The 21634-nt window shown below is 52.0% G+C and overlaps 5 protein-coding genes across 5 annotated transcripts; 2 read left to right on the top strand and 3 right to left on the bottom strand.

The window, feature by feature from the left end:
* Window positions 1-6801: 6801 nt before the first annotated feature.
* On the bottom strand, window positions 6802-7075 carry CTHT_0019830 (uncharacterized protein; the record flags this gene model as incomplete). The annotated part of the gene is made up of 2 exons (XM_006692404.1): window positions 6802-6872; window positions 6934-7075. 2 exons carry the CDS (start codon window positions 7073-7075, stop codon window positions 6802-6804), a joined length of 213 nt encoding a protein of 70 aa, XP_006692467.1.
* A 7352-nt stretch (window positions 7076-14427) lies between these two features.
* Window positions 14428-15258, top strand: CTHT_0019820 (deacetylase-like protein; the record flags this gene model as incomplete). The annotated part of the gene is made up of 2 exons (XM_006692403.1): window positions 14428-15115; window positions 15182-15258. 2 exons carry the CDS (start codon window positions 14428-14430, stop codon window positions 15256-15258), a joined length of 765 nt encoding a protein of 254 aa, XP_006692466.1.
* A 374-nt stretch (window positions 15259-15632) lies between these two features.
* CTHT_0019810 (uncharacterized protein) lies at window positions 15633-16556 on the bottom strand (the record flags this gene model as incomplete). The annotated part of the gene is made up of 1 exon (XM_006692402.1): window positions 15633-16556. One exon carries the CDS (start codon window positions 16554-16556, stop codon window positions 15633-15635), a length of 924 nt encoding a protein of 307 aa, XP_006692465.1.
* A 779-nt stretch (window positions 16557-17335) lies between these two features.
* CTHT_0019800 (uncharacterized protein) lies at window positions 17336-17995 on the top strand (the record flags this gene model as incomplete). Its single annotated transcript, XM_006692401.1, has 1 exon — window positions 17336-17995. The coding sequence occupies one exon, from the start codon at window positions 17336-17338 to the stop codon at window positions 17993-17995; it is 660 nt and encodes a 219-aa protein (XP_006692464.1).
* A 333-nt stretch (window positions 17996-18328) lies between these two features.
* Window positions 18329-21498, bottom strand: CTHT_0019790 (uncharacterized protein; the record flags this gene model as incomplete). The annotated part of the gene is made up of 2 exons (XM_006692400.1): window positions 18329-21222; window positions 21291-21498. 2 exons carry the CDS (start codon window positions 21496-21498, stop codon window positions 18329-18331), a joined length of 3102 nt encoding a protein of 1033 aa, XP_006692463.1.
* Window positions 21499-21634: the final 136 nt, after the last annotated feature.

Genomic DNA, 21634 nt, shown 5'->3' with positions numbered 1-21634 from the left:
GTGATGCAAGTTATTTACAAATGAGAGAGTGAAGAACTCCGTGGCGCGCCGCGGAGCAACTGAAGGAAGGGGAAACTCTCTACTGTCAAAGTGGGTTTCGGGGATTATAATGAGTGTGCGTGATGAGAAGCTTGATAGGTGGTTGTTATAATGTGTGGGATTTGGAAAGGTGATGACTGATGTTCATGATTAGAAGGAGAATGGCCCATAGTGAAGCCTGGAGGCAAGTGGCTGAGCGGTGTGGGGGTCATGCACCTATTCAAGCATCAATTTTTGGAGTGCTGGGGAAAATGATGGCTGGATACAAGATGATGATGAATCAGAATGAACATTACGCATGCAGTTCTGATAGCAGTTCTTGGTTGGAGAATCATATCCCACAGCTTGCAACATTGAAGGATTGGTGATAGAGGGAATGATCATACGTTTATGGCTGACCAAGTCTAGCTCGACCTCTCTAGACACCCACATCAAAGCCTCGACTTCCGTCATTGCTGCGATAAACTCTTGTCCGTTTCTCAACCCGTCCGTTTTCCCTCCCGTTCAAGGTACCAAGATTGTGCAACAGTCTTGTACACTCACCTCACCACCCAGAACCGGAGACAGAACCTATATTACAAGCCTGCTATGACTCGGTGAGCCGGCAGCCCGGGCTGAATGTAACTACGGTCAACTGCCAAGGTAATGATGGCATTCGGCAACAAGAGACTAACTAAAGAACACCCAGTCGGAGCGTTGCGGTTACGGGGCGCTTAGACGGCCCGCGTAAGACGTGCGGGACGCATGGAAAAGGATGCTGCCCTGGCTGACTCCTTTCCATTGCTGACAGGCCTTCGGATGTGGTAGTCGCATATAATAGGTGCGTGATTGTTAACCTTCGTAGGAGCGTAACAGAGACGGCGGCAAGCAAGGCAGAAAAGGCTTAACCAAGGATAACTCAATCATGGAAGAGATTTCACACGGTCAATTTGATCTTACCGCGTCAGTTCTCCCTTTTAGTGCTGTGTTATCTCAGTCCGAGTCCAAGATGCAATGCTTTCAAGGCGATGTTGTTTGTCATCATAAGGCTCGCTGGGCGCTGCGACCTGCTGAGGCCAACCCCAACAGGGGACCAAGGTAGCGGGCTAACAGGGGCCAGCTGTCGATGTGGGGAACACTGCGGCGGCTCAGGGTAACGGCAGTGATGGTTGTGAGAAAAAAGATGGGAAAAATTGAAAACTGACAGACTTCGAGGGGAAATTGTTCCGTTCTACAACCTCACTAACGGCGCACCTACTCATGTACATGTTTAGCCTTTGAAACGAGCATCCAAATCAAGGGAAGTTGTAAGTATAAGTGGCAGCTGAGAATTGAGACATCGATGTTGTCTATCGTAGACTTCACTTCCAGCGGTACCATTCCGTATTAAGGTTCGGCGCGTACATTGTCGCGGAATGTTTCAACAGCGGTCGGCTAGCGGATCTTCAGGGTGCATGGGTTGGCTGGTGTGGACCGGCTACGCTGATGCTGACTGAAACCCTGGAGCCCGCCTTGTATGTACGAACCCTTATCATAAGCACTGCAAATAACCATGGCACAAACCATGTCCCGATTACCGTCATATTCGCGAACTATTCAGCTTCCACAAGGAAACCAACAGATCGTGGTCTCACCAACAGCAGAGTTCGGAGCGCCGCGCCTGGTCACCCTCAATCTCAGCGCACGGTAACAAGTCAAGTCCCCACCACTTCAGCTGTGGCCACAACCAACCATATCGACAACCCAAACATGGAAAAGACTATGGGGGCAGTATTTGCCGGCGTCACGTTCCAGACGCGGGGCCCCATGCTCCATTCCACTCCCCTATTCCATGACCCTTGCCATGGAATATTCTCTTGCCGCACTCTACCTAACTCACAGACACTTCTTGGGATGCTCTGTGCGCAGACCCGGGATCATCATAGGGGTCCAGACCTCGTGCAGCATGCTTGCGATATGTATCGGGGTCGCCATGCTTGTGACACCGGAGATTTTACCTACCTCGTGGGGAAAGCCTCGCCATTTACGGGATGAAGCTGTTGCGTAAAGTATTGGGTCGGCTGAAGCTTTAGTGTCTGAGATTTGTTCGTGTCGACATCCCCCCGGTCACGTAGAGACGCTGAGTGAGGATCATGTCGGCAGTATTTTGCACTTCCCACTAAGTCAGTATGAAAGAGGTAACACAAGCTTTGCTCGGATGTTGAACAAGTTCACTAGCTGTACTGCAGAGTTAGGAAGTCACCTGATATATATATATCACCGGATTCATGACCCGAGGTTTAACGGAGGGACAGATACTTGCCGTGCAAAATCTTGGAATAGGTGTTCCTCCACCAGCTGCATATTTCAGTCTTGGTGTTTGCTTGTGTGTCCCACCGGTAAGCACGCTAGGAAGTCTTGGACAATTGTCATGATCTTCCTGGGCAGAAGTCACGTTCCAAGGTTCAGAAACCAGAAAAAGCGATGGAATCTGCGCGTCTTTTTTTGTCTGCCATGACTGTTCACCGGTTCAATATAGAGAGGGATTCCATGAGCAATATACACAGACTCTCGTTGCACATCCTTTTACCGGGAAATCTTGAGCTTTGGAGGATCGAAGAGTACGTCCCGTAGTAAGCCATTCGCGGTTCAATATCATTCCAGTCATTTTCTTTCCCATGGCAGAGACCAGCAAGCGGAATATTACCACCTGTCGGAACTTATCCGATCAGCAAGCAGCCAGCCATTGTTGATTTATCATATCATATGGGTTATACCGTGACATTATCCTTTCGGATACTGGCGGAGCCTTACAGGCTCATTACCTTGTGGAGGTTATCGAGGTGAGTTACCCCAGTATCATTGAAATTCACACACAGTGCCACCACTAACGTCCAACAATTGGTGGCTTAAAACAGCAAAATAGGTCACGGGTTGCTCCGCACTCACAGCGTAGATTACATAAGTAGGTAAGCTTCCGGGTTATAAACCATCCTTTTCGTTGCCCTCAGTCCAAGAGTTGAACCGTCACTCCATGTTCGCCATGCTGCAGGCTCTGCAAGCCAACCTTTCCCTTATGCATTAGCGGGCACAACACCCCTGTTCATCTGCAAGTAGCAATGCTATACCATAACCTTACCATGGATTTCAAGTGAATTTGCAGGATAGAGTGGTCAAGAAAGCTATGAAATAGATATGTTTCATCGGCCTTAACAGCCGAGAAATGTCGGCTTGTACGGAAGTGTGGATATTCCCACGGCGATCCGGTCGAATCCCGCTGGAGATCTCTTCGGGGCCCCCATCTTGATACTATTTGCCGGGTCTTAGCCGGGGGGTCTTGGCATCCTTGATGGACAGAACAGACCTCAACAGTGAGAAGATTTGGAAGACGTAGGTCGGGTGATTGATAACGACAAAATCACGGACAGCAAAGCGATAGAGAAAATGGCGCTATAGTCGAGACGGAACACGAATGCGGACGCCATCAAAACATTAGACGAAGCCGGCAAGTTCCAAGGCACACTTACCATAAGTTCAACAAGATGTCAGGGTTTCTTGGGACTGCGTTGCTTCTATTGCAGTCACCTATAAGAGGAATGTTTGGAATATGCATTGCTACAAGTGGCGATATTTATTTGAGTGAGTCAGTAATGATATCGTCCAGTTATGATGAGAACGCTCAGGTTAGACACAGTAGTGCAATTCGCACGCAGATAGCGTTGCAAGCAAGTCGGCTGAAAACACCCCGAAATCTGTCTGCCGCCGATGGTTCTGTGTGCTTGTGTAACGCACAATATGATTTCATGCCAGGGCAGGTATCCATTTTGACTGGTTCCAGATGGTAGGAGTACCACAACTTGCCGGCACAATGTCATTACACATCGTCATCGTTGCGAAGGTCGTAGCCTGTGTCGCGAAATGCACTTCCTTCGTCCGCCACAGTGGTACAGGGAATTGAAAACAACAGCGACGAGAGGGCGCTTCTACGTACGGGCTGCAGTGTGACTAAAATGCGTATGCTTCCTTGAGGGTCTGACTGACCATGCCCCAAGGTGGCAGCAAACATGATGCGGTTTAAGATCTTCCCATAGAATGATCTGGATCCAGCCCTACAAAGATCTTGAGCGTCGCTGTCATATATGAATTCTTGCGCGAGAGAGGGATACTGTGCGTAACTGCATCCATCCTGTCGACGATGATGTATCGGTATATTAGTTTTCAAAGCCCAATAGTGATGTTCCTCGCATGCCTGTCTCGGCATAATACATAAGCTCCCAATACCAGGGCAGGTGGGCGTCTTGCAGCGATCTGATAGATCCAGTTCCTGATCTAGTTGTTGTTTTCCGTATGTGCAAATGTACATACACGTACGCAGGTGTCCGCATACGTCACCGACACAAGACCTGCAACACGCAGGTTGTGGGCAACAGTTCATAGCTGTGAAGGTCTTTACGGCCGAGGGGTATGAATTGGTTTGTCAAGTAGTGTAGACAGCCGATACACAACATGAATTGGCTCTATTCCGGCTGGGGGAAGATTACTTGGATAGGAGAATGAGTGAAGGAAGCCGTAAATTGGAAGCTAGCCACACCACATATTAGCACACCAAAACCCAATTCCTTCCAGTGGTTGACAAAGCCGATTTCATCATCCCTCGAGCCGAAGTATAGACGGGTGAACACGACACCCAACGTCATAGGTGAGTCTCAAGAAGCCGGTGTCTACACGAAGGTGGGCAGATAACTACCTGACCAGGCTGCCGTCGACAACTGTAGTTTATCAAGATAACAAGAACAGCATCAGCAAAGCATGCCCATCCTTGTGTTACCGTCCCAGACGCCAGGTAGTTGGACAACAGCTCAAGGTTAGCAAATGGGCAATAATAGGGATGTGCAGCTCCGTGTTCCACAGTATTGGCCCATTGAGCAGAGCAGCGACGAAGCATTCTCAATGTCCAGACCACATCGGCATTGGATGCAAACCTGGCTGACACGTCGAAAACGCCTGCCTGCCGGTCCTTGGCTACGGAAAACCTCCGGTGCCACCAGGGCCGTTGTCTCGCTGCGGGGCCATTATTGCGCAGGCACACAGTTGTCACTACACCATATGTAGTCCATTTATGGGGTATAGAGGCTGTCACAGCACTTCATCAGCCAGTCCACGAGCCTGGAGCTGAGGATAGAAGATATCCTAGACGCCGCACGATCCTCATTCGTGGCTGACAAAACTGAGATCTGGTAATCACCATGCTCTTCTCGGAAGGCGGGGCTGTTTCCGTTCTCTTTTCGGCAAGCTGAAGCGCCGTGATAAGATGGGGGAAATCCCCTGAGTGAAATCAGCTGATTGAGGTTTCTTGTGTTGGAATCACAGCCTGAGCGTCAGAGAGCAGAGGTGCAGAGACAGGCGTGCCTATCCATACTTTGTTGTTTAAGGGTAGGGAGGTGATGAACTGGCAGAGAGAAAGTTCCAGACTCACAATCTTGGTCGGCAAAATGGAGGGGCGAAAGTGATCTTTAGCGCGCACACCTCTCCTGTGCCTGCCAGCCCATGGTACTACTGTGTAAATAGGTAGGTACCCAGTTGGAGTGCCAGCAGAGCAAGCCAACAACAGTGGTACAGATTACAAACCCATCAGTCCTGCGCGTTTCCCTGACTCAAGATTGGGTCAAGATCCACCAATGATGACGCAGAGCTGCCCGATGAGCTGGGAAGATCTGCGGCCTGCACTGCCACCGGACTTTGGACATCATCGAAGAAAGCAGCCCAACAAGGGGTAACAACTTTGCGTAACCTGTTGCACGATGGATCGGCTCTTTCTACCGATGTCTCCCAATTCGTATTGTATTATTGTGTTCATTATTGTCAGTGTAACCAGCTAGGCAAAGAAATGGTATCGAACTAGCTAACTTTCCAAACCAAGCAATAATCGCGTCTCTATGTTCTTCCTCCTCGCGGGGACCCTGTCTTAATTGAAAGAAGGCTTTCCAAAATCCTGTATCGTACCAACTCCATAGATCCCTGGTATCCCACAATAAAGCATATCCCAATAACGCACCAAGACAAATCCAAAAAAAAATCCAACCCTATACTCGAGCCCCAGCCCAGCCAGGAGTACCAAATGCTCCGTTTTCGGCGCCATCCCCACCCAAGAAAGCACAATCCGTTCTATGTACAACGCCCAATGGTTTGCGTGCCCAAGGTTAAAAAACATACATGGAAGACAAAAAGGCCGAAGAACGAAAAATTTTCAAAGTCCGCGTCCCAAAGCGGGGGTTGATGCAAGTGATTGGATGCAAGTCAAGAAACGGCCCGTGGGGCCAGGAGCAGCAACGGCAGCGGCGGTCGCGATGCAAGTGGAGAGCGGGTCTTCGGCGCAGTTGGCGCCGTCAATGGTTCGATGGCTGCGATGGTGCAATGCTCCGTTGTATCTGCATTGCAGGACCTGAAACCAGGTTTTTTTTTCTGTGGCGGCTGTTCTGACTCAATGATGACTGATTGTTCCCATTACTGTTCCGTATCGTTGTCGAGCTCGTGTCGCAGTCAGTTCAGCATCGTGGCTGCTCATTCGACTTAAGACTGGCTGTGTAGTTCGTAAAGTCTGGCTCTATTCGTCACCGATGGGTTGACTCGTCGTAAGCTGGGTGCTGATGGCCGCTAATTGCCTGGAGAATCCCTCGATCTGTGGTTCGGTGGTGCTGATCGCCATGTCGCTCCTGTCTCTGAGCTCTACCGGGTCTCGAAAGAGCGCTAGTCCCCGTTGCTGCATCCACATGGTTGTGTAAAAAGGTGACTGTTGATAGCCCCTTAGTAGGTGGCCTGCTTGTTGCGGCGGATGAGGTTCTCCCAAGGCGGGTACTCCTTCGGCTTGCACTCGCCTGATTTTAAGAGTTAGTCTCTCTGTATGCGAGGGCAGCAGGCTCAGGGAACTAAACATACCACAAGGCTCATCTGCGCGGTACTCAAAATGGGTGACATTGGGCTGGCATCTCTTGTGCGTGAGGGTATACTCGCGGCACCACTTGGAGGCGATCCAGCGGAAGTGGCCGCAGGAATACTCGCGCTGAGTGTAGTCGCACATCTTGAAAGTGAAAAGTTGAAATATATGGTTCTTGAAAAGAGTCGACACGATCGACGAGAACTTGGACAACTATATGCTGGCAGTAAATGATCGCGTATCGACAGAGTGTCGTAGCAATTGCAAGGAATACTGAGCAGTAGAGGTCGAGTCTCGGTGAGCTGACCTCGTCGTCGTCGGGTCTGATATATGTCTTGTCAAGTTGCGGTCAGAAAAGCTGATATCGTGGTAGACGGTAGTCCTGGATGCCAGAAGATGGGAACCCAGGCCATGGACTTGGGGGGATATTGTATTTAACTTGGGAATCTCCGAGGTAAGTAGCTTGTCAGTTGGAGGTCTAGATTCTGGGCCCGTGCTTCCAAGGGGTCTGGTGTAGTTCTCACCCCCTGCTGTCGGTGGCAGGGGGGTGTATGATTGGGGATGATGTGGGCGCGGGCCTCCAGTTGTACTCAGGTACGTACCTGCGGGATCTTGGAACACTTTCCTTCGGTAGGTAGGTACCTACATGGACAGTAGCACGAAATTCAACGGGGCGCCGTTATGCCCTGGAATTGAACCGAGATAACGCAATCTCATGCACTGCCTTCACGTTTGTAGATCCTCCATGCTACATCAGACGAACACTCTTGGAGACATGAGATCTCTGGATGTTCTGGTCTGAGGTATGAAGCTTGAGTGCGCGCCTAAGGCGCCTAAGGCAAGAGGCACTCGACAAATTGCCGGGATAATGGTCGGTTGCCATGAGCCCAATGTGGGACTTCGAGAACATCGCGTCGTGGTTTCGCGGCTTGGGAAGACGCGAACGATTCCACACAGAGCACAATTCAGTTCTTATTACGGCACTGTAACCCTCCGTGGAAATAGAGAGCTTGCTACCTCAAATGCATCAAAACAATTGCCTAAGGGGTTTCAGTTTTGTGTGCATTCATGCTTTGACAGACATTCCATATTTGTGAGACAGTTTTCAGGCAGACAAACGGCCCTAAAGTGTAAAAAAACGGAGTGCCAGAACGGTGTGGTTGTGGCCTCAGGTTTGGTGGGTCAATGGTACCTGTACCCACCACTGCCATTGATGATGATTTTGTGGACAACTCCTCGCAGCCGTAGATGGTGAACACCCGGTCTGAAAGCCCACCAGTCAATGCAAGCCTGTTTCCATGGGAGCCCAACTTTTTTTTCGGAACATCAGAAGACTTCGGCCGTCTTTGTTCCGTGTCTGTAACTCGCCAGCCCAATCAGCAGAAAAGGTAATTTCCTACCAGAAGCGATATGAAAGCTCAAGGTGATGTGCGTATGCACTCCTTTGCGTTTCAAAGACACAATGGACGTGAATTGCAAGCAGGAAGGTCCAGCGTGATGTGTTCAGCAATTCCATGAAGCATTTCAGCACCACAGTTCATGAGTTACGGTCGCCTCAAGGGTTGCACGTGGTTGTAGCCGGTCCCCGGATCTCTGTACAAACGCCTTTTGGCTGGTTGTATCCTCGGAGCCGGCAATGCAGCCGACACTCTCTCATCCGGGTCAGAGAACACGTGCTGAGAGGGTCAAGTTTGTCCTGCGCTCTGGGGCTCTGGGGGTGAAACGCGGAGGAGGCCGTCAGCCGGCCAAAACAGAAGGAATCCGGAGCATTCGTCTGGAGTTCTGTTCCGTCGGTCCGTCCAACTGTGGAGCCACAGCTTCTACTCTTTCGGGAGTTGTTTCCAGAGCTAAATCCATCAACCTAATCCTGAAGAAGGTGGACGCCGAAGCCTTCGGCTGCAAGGCCGTTGACACCATCCTATCCTGGGATGTGAAGCACCTCGTTGCACAGACACAGTCGCATCGCCAACACCACCTTCACTGCTCCCAGCTATCGCAAAAACTGCCAACTACAGATACCTGCTACACCGTCATAGCTGTCAACCTTTGCCTGCATCGTCCACATCCTAGTGTCGTCATTATAGAATCCCTCTTAACTACTGGTTTTGCAGGCCGATTGGCATTTTGGAAGCGCACACAACGCCGAGAGCGTTATTGGAGGGATCCGAGCGCTTTCCAGAAGTTCGCCCTTTGGAGATCTTGCGCGTCGCCGCAGGGTTGCAGGCTGTTTCTTGCACTGCAAAACGGGCTCGCTTACAACGTGCACAGCGGTTTGCCGAACCAGCCGCTAAACGGTACTTGGACCGCCCAATGCTCCCATACGTATCTCCGAAGCGGCAGAAGATACATGTAACAGAACAAGCTGTCCTAACAGTTTCCAGACGCTGGACAAGTCGAGGGCCATCATGGGTGCCCGTGGGGGTTCTCGATTTCTTGACAACAGAATATACCAAAACAGAAGGCGGGAAAAGCGCGCAAGGTGAACAGCGGAGACTGACAGGGACGTGGTTCGAGCAGAGAGCGACTCGGCTTCCGAGCGTGCCGCTCATCGTCCAGTGGTGATCCTCGATGATGTGTGTGGATCGCAACGGGCCTGCAACGTGTCGAGGATTCTGAGGCATTGTGAGATCTGAGGTGGTGGTCCTGGTTTGGCGGGCTTCAAACACGTGGAATCTGGCGTGGCCATCACCTGTTCCAGGCAGGTCCAAGCATGCCTCAGCACGGCGGGCCCACTTTTCGAAGCCTTCGAGAAAACTTTCCATGAAGTGTGACAGGGGGCCCTCATCCACCTACTCCCTAATTGATTCATTGGCACTGCCGATGGCAACGACACCTGCCACTTCCAGTTTTGGCCCGAGGAACGGCCGTCTGCTTCATCGAAGCCACGGCAAGCCCCCAGACTTCACCGTGCCACACCGACGAGAGACCTCTCCGTTGTCCGGGATGTCGGTGACGCCGAGTACCTCCGTACCTCCGCTACGTACCTCCATCGCAGGGCCCATGATTTCAGGGGCTCCCCGGTTTGACCTGTGCAGTTGAGACTCTCTCTCTTTGCTTGGAATTAGCTGCTTCAGGTCCAGCCACAAGCCTCGGCGCCTGACAAGAACGAGCAAACTCGGGGCGCTTGACCTTCCTCAACCCATAAACAGGCTGGAAGCGTTGCAACAACTGGATCTTCTCGAATGTCGCAGCGAAAGTGTCAAGCGAGTCAAGCCGAGCTGTCAAAGCAGACCGATCAGATGTCTCGAAGAGCCGCATCAACCTACCATCTCCGGACAGTCCTGGCTCCATCCAACCGGACATATGGCTGGAACACCACGTGGAGGAATCTTAAGGGTATCGAATGAGGCCTCATTGATCGCGGGAATCGTCCAACATCATCGATGATCTGCGGCAGTTCAGCGCGCAGATCTCCAATGCATCGTTCATTTTCCACCCACATGCCGATTGTGCCAGCCGTTCCTGACTAGACCTCATCCGGAACCGCTCGTGATGCGCTAAGATCTCCTCACTCTTGACCCAAGTTATAATCAGGCACGTGGATTGGCTCGACGACAACGTTGCCAAGACGCCGAATCTTTGGGGTATCTGCGATACGAATTTCCAGCTCACCCGTTGCCCGCAGAAGGGAATCAAGTCCTGTCAAGTTGGAAACCTCTGCTGAAGAGGAAGATCAGTCCGTTTGCTGTCAAGTGCGCGTCCATCGGCACTGTAAGCCTTACTGTCTTTAATATGGAACTGGTAGGTAGCGGGCTGATGTTCTGATCGCAGCCCCGCCCAAAGAATGAAATAGCAGACTGGAAAAGAGGAAGCAGATGAGACGAAAGAAGAGAGTCTCGCAAAGCAATGCCCAAGAAGTTCTAGATTGTCGGACGACGTCTGCGGCTGTGATGGCGCGCGGAAGGGGCTATGCGCCAACCGCGCGGTTAACCAATGAGACGAGGCCGCAATAGGCCACAAAGCCACAAACATGCGCCACTTCCCTTGATGCCGCCCCAGAGGGCCGGGGAAGACAAGGACCAGGCACACATCGAGGAAGCAGCCATGCGGTGTTTAACCCTAAGTCTCTGACCATCTCTTCACCTTCTTGGGAAATCAGAACCGCACTCATCGCTTTTTCCCTGCTTACTTCTGTATTATCAAAACATCATCAAAAGTGCCACCGATCCTGCGGTCCACTTTAATTGTTCCAGCCCCAAGGCGCTGGTACGGCTTCCTTACCTGATGCACGAATGACAACATCGTCCGAGGTTCTGGACCTCTGTGGCCTTGAACCACGCAGCAGCTGTCATGCCATTCTCCCCTAAGGCAGAACCCGATCTTGAGATGTTAGCGAGTGCGAGCATGTCGTGTAGTATATCGCGCAGTATTGGTTAGAAGGCTGGAATCTGAACAGCAAACCGCGGTTTCTGAAGTACGCCACCTTAGGATCCTGGACATCAACGGCACAACTTTCCCGCTGCTCAAGAATCTTTGTCGTAGCCATTCGATTCCTGGCAGCGTTCACTCCCGACCTTCCCATCCAGTCTACTGGCGGCGGCACTTGCCTTGGGGCCTCGGTCCACGGAAATTTTTCCGAGCACCATCCCCTGCCCGCACCAGACGGAACTTCCCACCATCACAAGGATCAAAATGACCCAGCGTTGCAAAACACCAAAACACAAGCTTCCTGCCTGCATGAGCTTGGGAATCTTCTTGACCTAGTCTGGGCTGGCCTGCAGTAGCGCGCTCCGCATGTCAACCCATCACACTGGGTTGATGCACACTGCGGGGACTTAACATGTCACTCTAGCCCTAAGGCTGTGAGCCCTTTTTGTCTCGGTGACAAGAAAAAGCCTCGTCCCTTTCACGAACTCATGGAAGAGTCAAAAATGCCGATTCCTTCCGATTGATATCGGAACCAACAGGCAAGTCACAACTGGGGCAATTAACAGCTCTTTGGCCGAGGCATAGATGCTTGGTCGAGGACATGTGGTTTGCTTGGCGGCCAGCTACGCCTTGGGGAAGTGTTGCTGACGAATCACTGCTCGAAGACCACCCATTAGAGAGTTCCCATTGCCGATAATCACCCTGAATAAAGCGAGTCATTTTGCGGCTCTACAGTAAGCTTTTCTAGTCTTCCGACTTGGTGACAAATGCCGATATTTCCTGACCTTTAAGAATTGCCATCAACTACCGACCCGGATTAACGGGTCTTCGGCCGGCAGTTTTTGCGATGCACGGCAACCCAACTCTTTTTACCCGCCCATGTTAACACGAAACTGGTGACATCCGTTTTGATGGATTGACAGGAAGACTTTACAGAGTTGCAGTACTGCAAAGGTGCCCAAACACAACGCTGCAAACTCACATGTCATTCGATGCTCGCAGATACGATGTTGCCCTTTAATTCTGAGGCCATTGGAATTGTCGCTGGGTGAGTTGCGACAATCGCTCAAACCAGTTCATGTCACCGAAGATAGTCCGAAGCCAACCCTTCTTGGGAACTTGTTACCGATCTCATACAATCGCCCCTTTGCATTGCTTTCCATGTTTTCTGTCATGAAGGGAGCAGCTAAACATTCATTTCTCCAAGCTGCTCAACTCATTTGGAACACAACAGCTTTTTCCATCCTGCCCTCCCCCCCCCCTCCGCAAAGAATCGAATTTAGCCAGTTTGTATTGAGACCTGGATCTCTCCTCTCTCCTTTTACCCGGTATGCGGGCGTAGTAATGCTGCACGCCCTTGTCATCGGTTAAATTGGCCCAGTTTGGTACCTTACGCCCATGTAGTATTCGCACCTGCCACAGGGCTGTGCCGCAGTGCTACTGCCCGCTAAGATCAACGTTATTCTTGGCCAGGGGTGTTGAAACCACACAACACCTTCAGGAGACTCCCAGTGGTGCCATATGAACGTCATCTTTGAGCTTCTGGAACTTTTGTGTTAGCGACATGTTGCAGAGATGCAGTGGAATGCACAAGTAGTCACAACGGTGAAGGCTATTCAGCTTCTCTCTCACCGACACACCTGGGGAACTCACTGGAAAAGCCTGCCTTAGCGGCTAGCTCTCACCCGGCGTGGCGTACGTGCATAGAGGCCTTGGTGTCGGTTAGGTTGGCAACTTAAGCAAACGCTACCGAGATGCTTGTCAACACTGTAGAGGCCCTTCTCAATAGCTCTTACCGGCTTGCTGAGCAAGCTATGTTGCCTAAATCTCTCCCTTCGGGTAAACGGATGATGGAACCTCTGTATCCTTTTTTCGAGGTACAAGAGTCTGGAGACTGCGATGCTCCCTTAGCTGGCTCTCTAGATTGTGTCAAACGAGGCATTCTATATTCTCGAAGTCATGTCCCACCAGTGACCCCTCATGACATCTAGCTTATTCCTTTCTGTCTTCCAGAGCGTGCTTCCTCGGATTCTTCCATTCAGTCTCCCGTTCCTTTCCCCCTTCCATTTCTGCTATCTGATAGGATTAACAAGGCAAGCTGCTAACTGCCTCGACTTCAGTCACGATCAATGCAATCACCAAATATGAGCCTATGTCAGGATATGTATTCACCATTCGGAGAATATATAAAACCGCTGTTTTCCGGCTCTTCAAGGTTCGGGAAGTGCACGTTGTCTTCAAATATCTCATTTCTAATTGGTAAACCCCAGCCAACAAGCTCCCCAACCCTTCCCCAGCATACAATAACGCTTTCACACTCTCTTTCCATTCTCTTTTTGAGGTAGTCATCAATACAAAAAACGGAGTATCTCATACGTTTCAGACTCTGTTTTAATCATTTGCTGAGGAGATTGGTGCCGAAGTTACTCTGAAGCATAGTCGAGACGAAGTCAGGACATCCAAAGTGGAGTTTCCCAACTTCCAAGATGAAACCCCTTTTCGTGGTGTTTCATGCTTGAGCTTCCTGGCCTTCTAGAAATAGCTTCCATAGTCTCACCTTCCAATGTGCTCATTAAAGGAGAGGGCAGTTGACCTGGTCGTCATGACGGTCATGATCGGGGCGCATGATAGTTTACGTCAAGGAAGTACTTGAAACATAGCGCGACGATTGCTTGAACGCGTATAAGTGATGTGTAACACGGCTAAATGCCACGCCTGTTTGCCGCTCATGATCTGTGATCGACGATCCCGTGGGGAGATATTAATTCCGATTTACCCAAAGGAGTTCTAGGGTAGATGTACCCATGTTGCTGCTCAAGATTCATCAGTACCCCGGATTTCATATGTGATCGCCTGTATAAGGCCACTCTTAAGCTCATGGAATTGCGCTATACGTGCGGTCCATTCTACCGGGATTGCTTTCTCCCCGCAAATTGACCTTTTCAGCAGCATATTCATCCCGGGAGTTCCTTTTCGAAGAGAGTGTATACCGTCTGCGGGGAGAAGAACAACAAAACGGGATTTTGGGATATAAACAGGGATAGAAACCCCAAACATCGCTTTGTTTTGTCGGTTTGTCGCTACACCTTGTTAAGCCTGAGCCAAGCACTAAGAACCAAAGAGCCAAGATGCTCAAGCACATAGTGATCACCGGCTTGCTGCTGGTCTCGAGTGCCGCGGCATACCCCGTCCTCAATCCGGTTGAGTTCGTCAAGCGGGCTCCCAGCCCCGGTGTCATCATCCAGCGTTGCAGCAACCCAGGCATGCTGGCGCTGGCCTACGATGACGGTCCGTATCAGTACACCTCCCAACTAGTCGACATCCTGGACCAGGGAGGCGCCAAGGGCACTTTCTTCTGGACGGGAACTCTCTACGGGTGCATTTACAACTGGGCAGATGCCGTCAAGAAGACCTTCAACTCGGGTCACCAAGTCGCCAGCCACAGCTGGAGCCATCAGCGGATGGGAAGCATGGGCGAGTCGCAGATCCGCAGCGAGATGACGCGCTTGGAGGATGCCTTGGTCAACCTGATAGGCGTCAAGCCGACGTACATGCGCCCGCCGTACCTCGATACCGGCGGTCAGTTCCTCAACGTCATGCGCAGCATGGGCTACAAGGTCATCACCAACTCGATTGACTCGGGCGATTGGAACAATCGCACGCCCCAGCAGAGCCAGCAGGCCTTCCTGCAGGCTGGGACTAGTGGCAATGGTCATATCCCACTCATGCATGAGACTTATGCCAGCACGGTCCAGACCCTTACGCCGTGGTTGATCAACTGGGCGAAGCAGAATAACCTTAAGCTTGTCACCGTTGGTATGTATTTGCTGTTTCTCGAAATGAGGATGTTTGTGTGTTTGTGATGCTAACTGATGGTCGTAGCCGAGTGCTTGGGCGACCCCGATGGCATGTATCAGGTTGGCAACTTCACGCCCGCAGCCGGACCGTACAGGTGCTGAGGGACCATGGAATACACGACAGGAAGGTTGAAGAGGCGTATGTGGGAGCATTGCGCGATGACCGGGTAGCTGTTCCCTTGAAGCACGGGCTTCATGCACTGTACAAACAAGCATTTGTCTGTAGACAATTTCGAAAGTATATCAACGCCAATCTGCTTTGTTGGAACACCCTTTTCTCTAATACGACTGTGATAAAATAAAGTGATGCGCGTGGAATTGAAGCCTCAAGCAGCTGGGCATATATACAGTCTGGAGAATTATTTTCCAATAAGTCCATTGAGTCCTTTGTCGCTGCCCATTCCTGGAATCCTGACTAACCGAAAGAAACAAACCTTTCCTACTCACATATTGCAGAGCAACCATTCGCCTTACCTTTAAGCTTTGTCCTCCTTCCAACCACTTTCCTCCCGCAGCCAAGTCTCAAAGTCCATCAGAGGAGGGAACTCCTTCCGCAATTCCGCGATGTCAGCGCCATACCCCTCCTTATCAAACCAAGCAAACATCAGCCTCAGATCGGTAACCATCCACAGCATAAATTTGCCCAGGATGTTCCACGAGTGAGGAAGCGGCTTGCCCGTGACTTTCTGAAACTTCTCCTTCACCTCCTTCAGCGTGAGCTCATCACCGGCCAGGCCGACCGCCTTGCCAGCCCACTTGGCCGGATCCTTGAACGAAAGCGCAGCGAATTCTCCAATATCATGCACGCTGATCAGCTGCAGCTTCTTGTCCTCCGACATTGACGACGCCCACATGGCCGTCATCATGCTCGCGAACGCGCCAGGGTTCCAGTTATCCATGAAAGCAACCGGACGGAGAATGGTCCAGGTGAAGGCACCGTTAGACTTAGCGGCCTTGTCGCGCAGGTAGATCTCGACATTATGCTTAGCCTTGAAGTGCGGCACAGTAGTCGGGTTGGTCCAGCTCTTCTCATTTCCGCCACGTTCTACAGACGTGAAGACGATGTGCTTGACGCCGTGGTCGACGGCAGTGTCGATCAAGGGGATAGCCTGTTGTTCCTCGGAGAGCTTCTGTTGCATGACGGTGACGATGAAGATGCCGTCAATGGAGTCTTTAGGACGGCCCTCGAAGATAGCCTTCGGCTCGCCGGTGTCGCCCTTGACGAGCTCGACTTGGCCATCCTTAAAGGCTGAAAGGAGGGACTGGGCGTTGGCGGAGTCGGGGTTGCGGGTGAGAGCTAGGATGTGGGGGGCATTGTTGGGGTTTTTGAGGAGAGCGTTGACGACGGCACGGCCTTGCTTGCCTGTGGCGCCGACGACGAGGATGTTTTGGAGGGTCATGATTGCGATAGAGAAGTTTTGATGCTTGAAGGAGGGATGACTCGGATGGGTGAGGGCAATTGGAGGTTTGAGACAAGGTTGGATCGTATCAAGATCAGGACCGCGGGCTCGCCACTGGAAACAGTGCGCAATGGGAGTCGACGGCTCTCTTTATGCGATCCGAGTCACTGTGCAAACTCACCACGCTCAGGGTAGGAAAATGGGAATGGAGAATGGGGGAACAAGATAGAACATAGCTTGTATTTGAGGTTATCAAGCCGGAGAGTATTGGGGTTTAAATTACATCGCTTCGATGTCCTGAATTTTGGTTTCACAGCATTCGTAGCTCTTGGCTGTGGTTCGAGCTCGGCGGGAGCTGACAAATGTGCTTATATTGGATACCTTGTATCGGGCTTAAGAGCAGCGGAGGTCCGATGCAGATCGCAGGAACGCTCAAGCGCTGAATTGATATCATCATCTCGGTGTCGGTGGTCGGAGAACTGGAGAGTGAGAGGTAGGGGGCACAAGGGTCAGGTTGCATGCCCGAAACGGAAGTGCCAAGAAAGCCCCACCTGCCAGCCTTCGCTAACGGCCGGTCTCCCTACTCCCCGCAACGACGCAGCATTCCTACATTACAGGTGACGCCTCACAGAGGTAAACGACAACCAGAAGAGATCGCGGCGACCACGATTACGATCCGATCAACAGTCCCACATTAGTCTTTGATAGTTAATATCATCTGCATCTAGCCTCAAAGTGTCGCCTGATCAAAGATCCTTTTTCAAGTCGTGTCTCTCAGAATGAATCGTCTCTTCGGCACAGCCGCGCCCAAGGCGCCCAAACCAACACTCAACTCTGCTATCAGCAGTCTCGAAGAGCGGATCGGGCGCATCAACGTGAAACTCAAAGAACTCGACGCAGAACTGCAAGGCTACCAAGCCAAGCTATCCAAGATGCGCGACGGGCCAGGCAAGACAGCCCTCAAGCAAAAGGCAATCAAAGTCCTTCAGCGGCGCAAGCAGTACGAAGCACAGCGCGACCAGCTCGAGGCACAGGCGTGGAACATGGAGCAGGCACAAACAATGCAAGACAATCTCAAGAACACGATGGTGACGATTGATGCGCTCAAGTCGACGACCAAGGCGCTGAAGAAGGAGTATGGAAAGGTGGATATCGACAAGATCGAGCGGCTGCAGGACGAGATGGCCGATTTGTTGGATGTGGGGAATGAGATACAGGAGAGCCTGGCTAGGAGTTATGCCATTCCGGAGGATGTGGATGAGGCTGAACTGGATGCTGAGCTAGAAGCCCTGGGGCAGGAGATGGAGTATGAGCGGGAGCTTGGGTTGTCAGCTGGGCCCGAGGGCTCGTTACCCAGCTTCTTGCAGGATGAAGTCCCTGAGTTTATTGACGAGCCGCCGCAACAAACTGGCACGAAGGTCAAGGAGGCGGCAGGCTAATCTTTCAATTCGAGATCAAAAGGGGGGAGGGGGGGGGGTTTGGGATGGGAGTCTAGGCTGTCTGTCTGGCTCTGTGTATATATGACGGATTGATAAGCGACATGATGTGCTACTACAGCGAGACTTCTATACCACAAGGTTCGAACACTAAGTGATAATTGATTAAAATTTGTACATCTAATGCGTACAAGTGCCATGTTCCCCAAGGAATAGTACAAATATAACCAAGGCCTCGCATGTGCCAATGCTTGAACCCTATTCAACACCTATGCTATGCTCTTAACCACCTGCTCAGCCAGATTAAACCCCATTTTATCCCTGTAAGATCTTCAATCATTCGATCGGTCCGAAGAACCGACTAGCCTCTTCCAGCTCCGGATCGCCATTGCAAAAGTCCCATCCCACAATGACGCTCCGCTGACTACAGCAAATGATACGTCTGGCATCATACTGCAGCTTGAACACCCGCGCAGGGTTGCCCGTGTCGGGCATCTCGAGCGGCGGTTGCGCGATGTGCGGGTGATGCTGCAACGCCGGCGCCGCTGCCACATGGGGCGAGACAAGGGCTGCGGGAGCGATGGCTGCATGAGAGGCAAGGGGATTCGGCCCGGCGAGGTTGACCGGTGCGAGGGCTGGTGGCGGAGGAGGAATGAATCGTCGGTCGGGGAAGAAGGAGTGGGCTTGGTGTGCCTCAGCAGCGGCAATCTGGGCTGGGGTGAGGTTGTGATAGGGGTGCATTGCGGGTGATCCGGGGTGCGTGCTGCTGGCAGCGACAGCAACTGGGATGTCTGCGGACTGTGAGGAACCTGGGCCGGCAGCAGAAGTAGACGCTGGAGCTGGTGTACCCTCTGTCTGGGTCTGCAGTTCCTCACGATTTTGCTGTACATGCTGGAATTGAGCACGGATTATTGCCCCTGAATAGGCCTGTCGGAGCTGGCTTCTTGAAACTGGATCGGGGAGTCTATCAATCGCGGAATTGACATAAGTCCGTTGCTGAAGGATGGCCGGGTGTGTGGCAATCGCTTCGAGGAGAGCCTGCGGGCCGTTTTGCACCGCATTGTCAATGATCTGATAAATCGGTTGGAGTGGGCTGTGGCCAACAAACGAAGCCGTTGGCGTTGAGTTGTGACCCGGTTGGTTTGATTGGGATGCGATGGTGCCGGTAGGAGGGAGCGTTGCATCAACGGCAAGGCTAGGCGTGCCTCCAGGAGCAAGAGGAGTTGTCGAAGGTGGTGCAGCACCTCTTCTTTGCCCTCCTGCCTGCTGCTGCTGTTGTTGTTGAGCGGCCTGGTAGGCTTGTTGTTGCTGCTGTAACATGGCCTGCCGAGCCCAGTGCTGACGCAAGGCATTGAGCGCAGCATCCTCCTGCTTGAAGTGATGCTGGTCCTTCCAGACCCCCTCTTTATCCCTTCTCCAAACAATGATGCTGGCATCGTAACTTCCACTGACAATGCGGCCATACTTGCCACCACCGCCGCCCGGGGGGAGACTAGCTCCGATCGCGCGGATGTCTTGCGGTCTCCTAGACCCAGCATTGCCCTGGCGCCGGCCTTGTCTTGAGCGTTGAGAGTCATCAAGCAGGCCTTGCTCGAACGCCTTCCAGTACTCTTCGTCGACGCGCCTGGCCTCGCGGAGATCATCTTCGACACTGTACGGCAGGTCGCCAAAACCAGCATGCACAGTACGCACAAGATTAGTGTGAGAACGTAAGCTTGCCACTTCAACACCCGACTGGCGGTCAAAAACTTTGACCTCGTTGTCGCTGCTACCGCTCACAATCCGGCGACCGTCATACTGCACGCATGCAATGCCCTTATTATGCGCTAGAATCGTGCGCACGCATGTCTGCTTCGGCCAGTCCCAGATCTTGATGTGCCGATCGCCACTAGCAGACACCACTTCCCTGCCATGCACCTGCACTGCATTGACGGCCGCATTATGCCCTTCCAACACACCGATCATGGTCCAAGGGGGTATCACTGGATAGTCTTCCGGGCTCATTGGAATGCTGTTAGCGGGATCCTTAACTAACCTGCCGACAGGATCGACCGGCTGGTATCCCAAATCGCCGTACCGTAACGGTCGGCGATTGAAAACCTTAATCGTTTTATCCTTAGAACACGTCACCAAGACGCGCTTGTCAAATCGAACGTTTAAAACCGACTCGCGGTGAGCATGCTTAAGAATCTGGACCTCCTGACCGGTTGAGAACTTCCAGATGATGACGTCTGAATCCGAGCTGCCAGAAACAATGATATCTTCCTCAGGGTCCGAGTCAAACTGCAGGCACAACACTGAACCCTGGTGCTTCCTGAGAGTTCGTAAACATCTCTTGGTCTTCATGTCCCAGATCTTGATAGTCCGATCCCTGCTGCCACTGACGAGATACTGTGAGTTGTATTGAATCGTGTAAACACATTCTCCATGACCTTCTTCGGGATGATCGGGGTGTGGAAACTGAAAGTTGGTATACTTTCCACGCTCCCAGTTCGCCTCCAGCCGACGCCGCATGGAATAGAGATATTTCCAGTTGAGCCTGTATCGCTTTGAGCCTGTGTCCCAAACCCAAAGAGTCGACTTTTCGATCCGTGGCCGAGGACCCGACAGCCTTGCTGCGGAAATGCTCGACGGCGCAGAACTAGACGGGCAGGATGCCAGCTCTTTACCCTTGCCTTTGTCTGCCATTTTGTTCTTGGAACCGGAAACGATGCCCTGTCCCCCAGGTGTCTGGTACCCGCCAAATATGCTGTGCCCCGACATCCCAGACATCCTTGAATCTGAGGAGCTCTCACGAGGGATAGATGATTCCACATCAGCCATCTCCATGTCTATGTCCGCATCCAGTTTCGGGGAGTGTGAGATGGCCCGCTTTTTAACTGAATTGCCATCCTCTTCGGATGACGTCCTCCGTACGCCGCTACGATCCGAGCCGGCAAAACGCCCATTCATTTCGGCCTCTGCCCGTGCCATCTCGTCGGGCAGGACCTTCCAGCCTTCGAGATAGTAAAGCTGCTCCCATAGCTTCCGATCCAAGGCCAAATCGTACCATGCCCGACAGCATTGTGCGACGTTGATCAGCGAAACGGGATCTAGGTAGCCCAGGATCTTCAAGCACACTTCCGGAGGGAGATAACTGACGAAGTCGATGTAAAGACGGGGCGATAGTTGGTTCACGATCTGTGACACAACGCGAGTGGGAAGCTCATTGAGCAAGGCCATCACAAGCTCTGTCCAGCGACGGTCAACACATACATGAACGGGGGAATGCAAGCAACAAACAAGCATAAACACTAACCGGTCTTGCGAGATATTGGGAGCTCGGAGAGATGGTCCAGCATCCACTGGGGGAAGTCATTGCCGCCTCTCGAAGCTGCCAGCGCTGCCAGACCGCCGCCCTCTCGGGACTTAGTCAACGAGTTCGCAGATGACGCCGCCAGCGACAATGCCGTCAGAGGATCTTCCGAGTATCCTTCGTCGGGCTGAGCGGTGAAACCGGCAGCCATGGTTCGTCAGGGACAGGACTGGCTGGATGGATGGTTCGCTCCAAGCGACGAGTGTTCTGGTTATCAGGTCGGTAAGCAGGTGATGGTCCTGAGAGATACTTGTCTCTGCACGCGCCAGCCGGTCGGGACACCGAGG

The sequence above is a fragment of the Thermochaetoides thermophila genome (genome assembly GCF_000221225.1).
Source record: "Thermochaetoides thermophila DSM 1495 unplaced genomic scaffold scf7180000011815, whole genome shotgun sequence".
Taxonomy (NCBI): domain Eukaryota; kingdom Fungi; phylum Ascomycota; class Sordariomycetes; order Sordariales; family Chaetomiaceae; genus Thermochaetoides; species Thermochaetoides thermophila.
The sequence above is the reverse complement of the archived record's forward strand: the minus strand, read 5'-3'. Positions and strand labels throughout refer to the sequence as shown.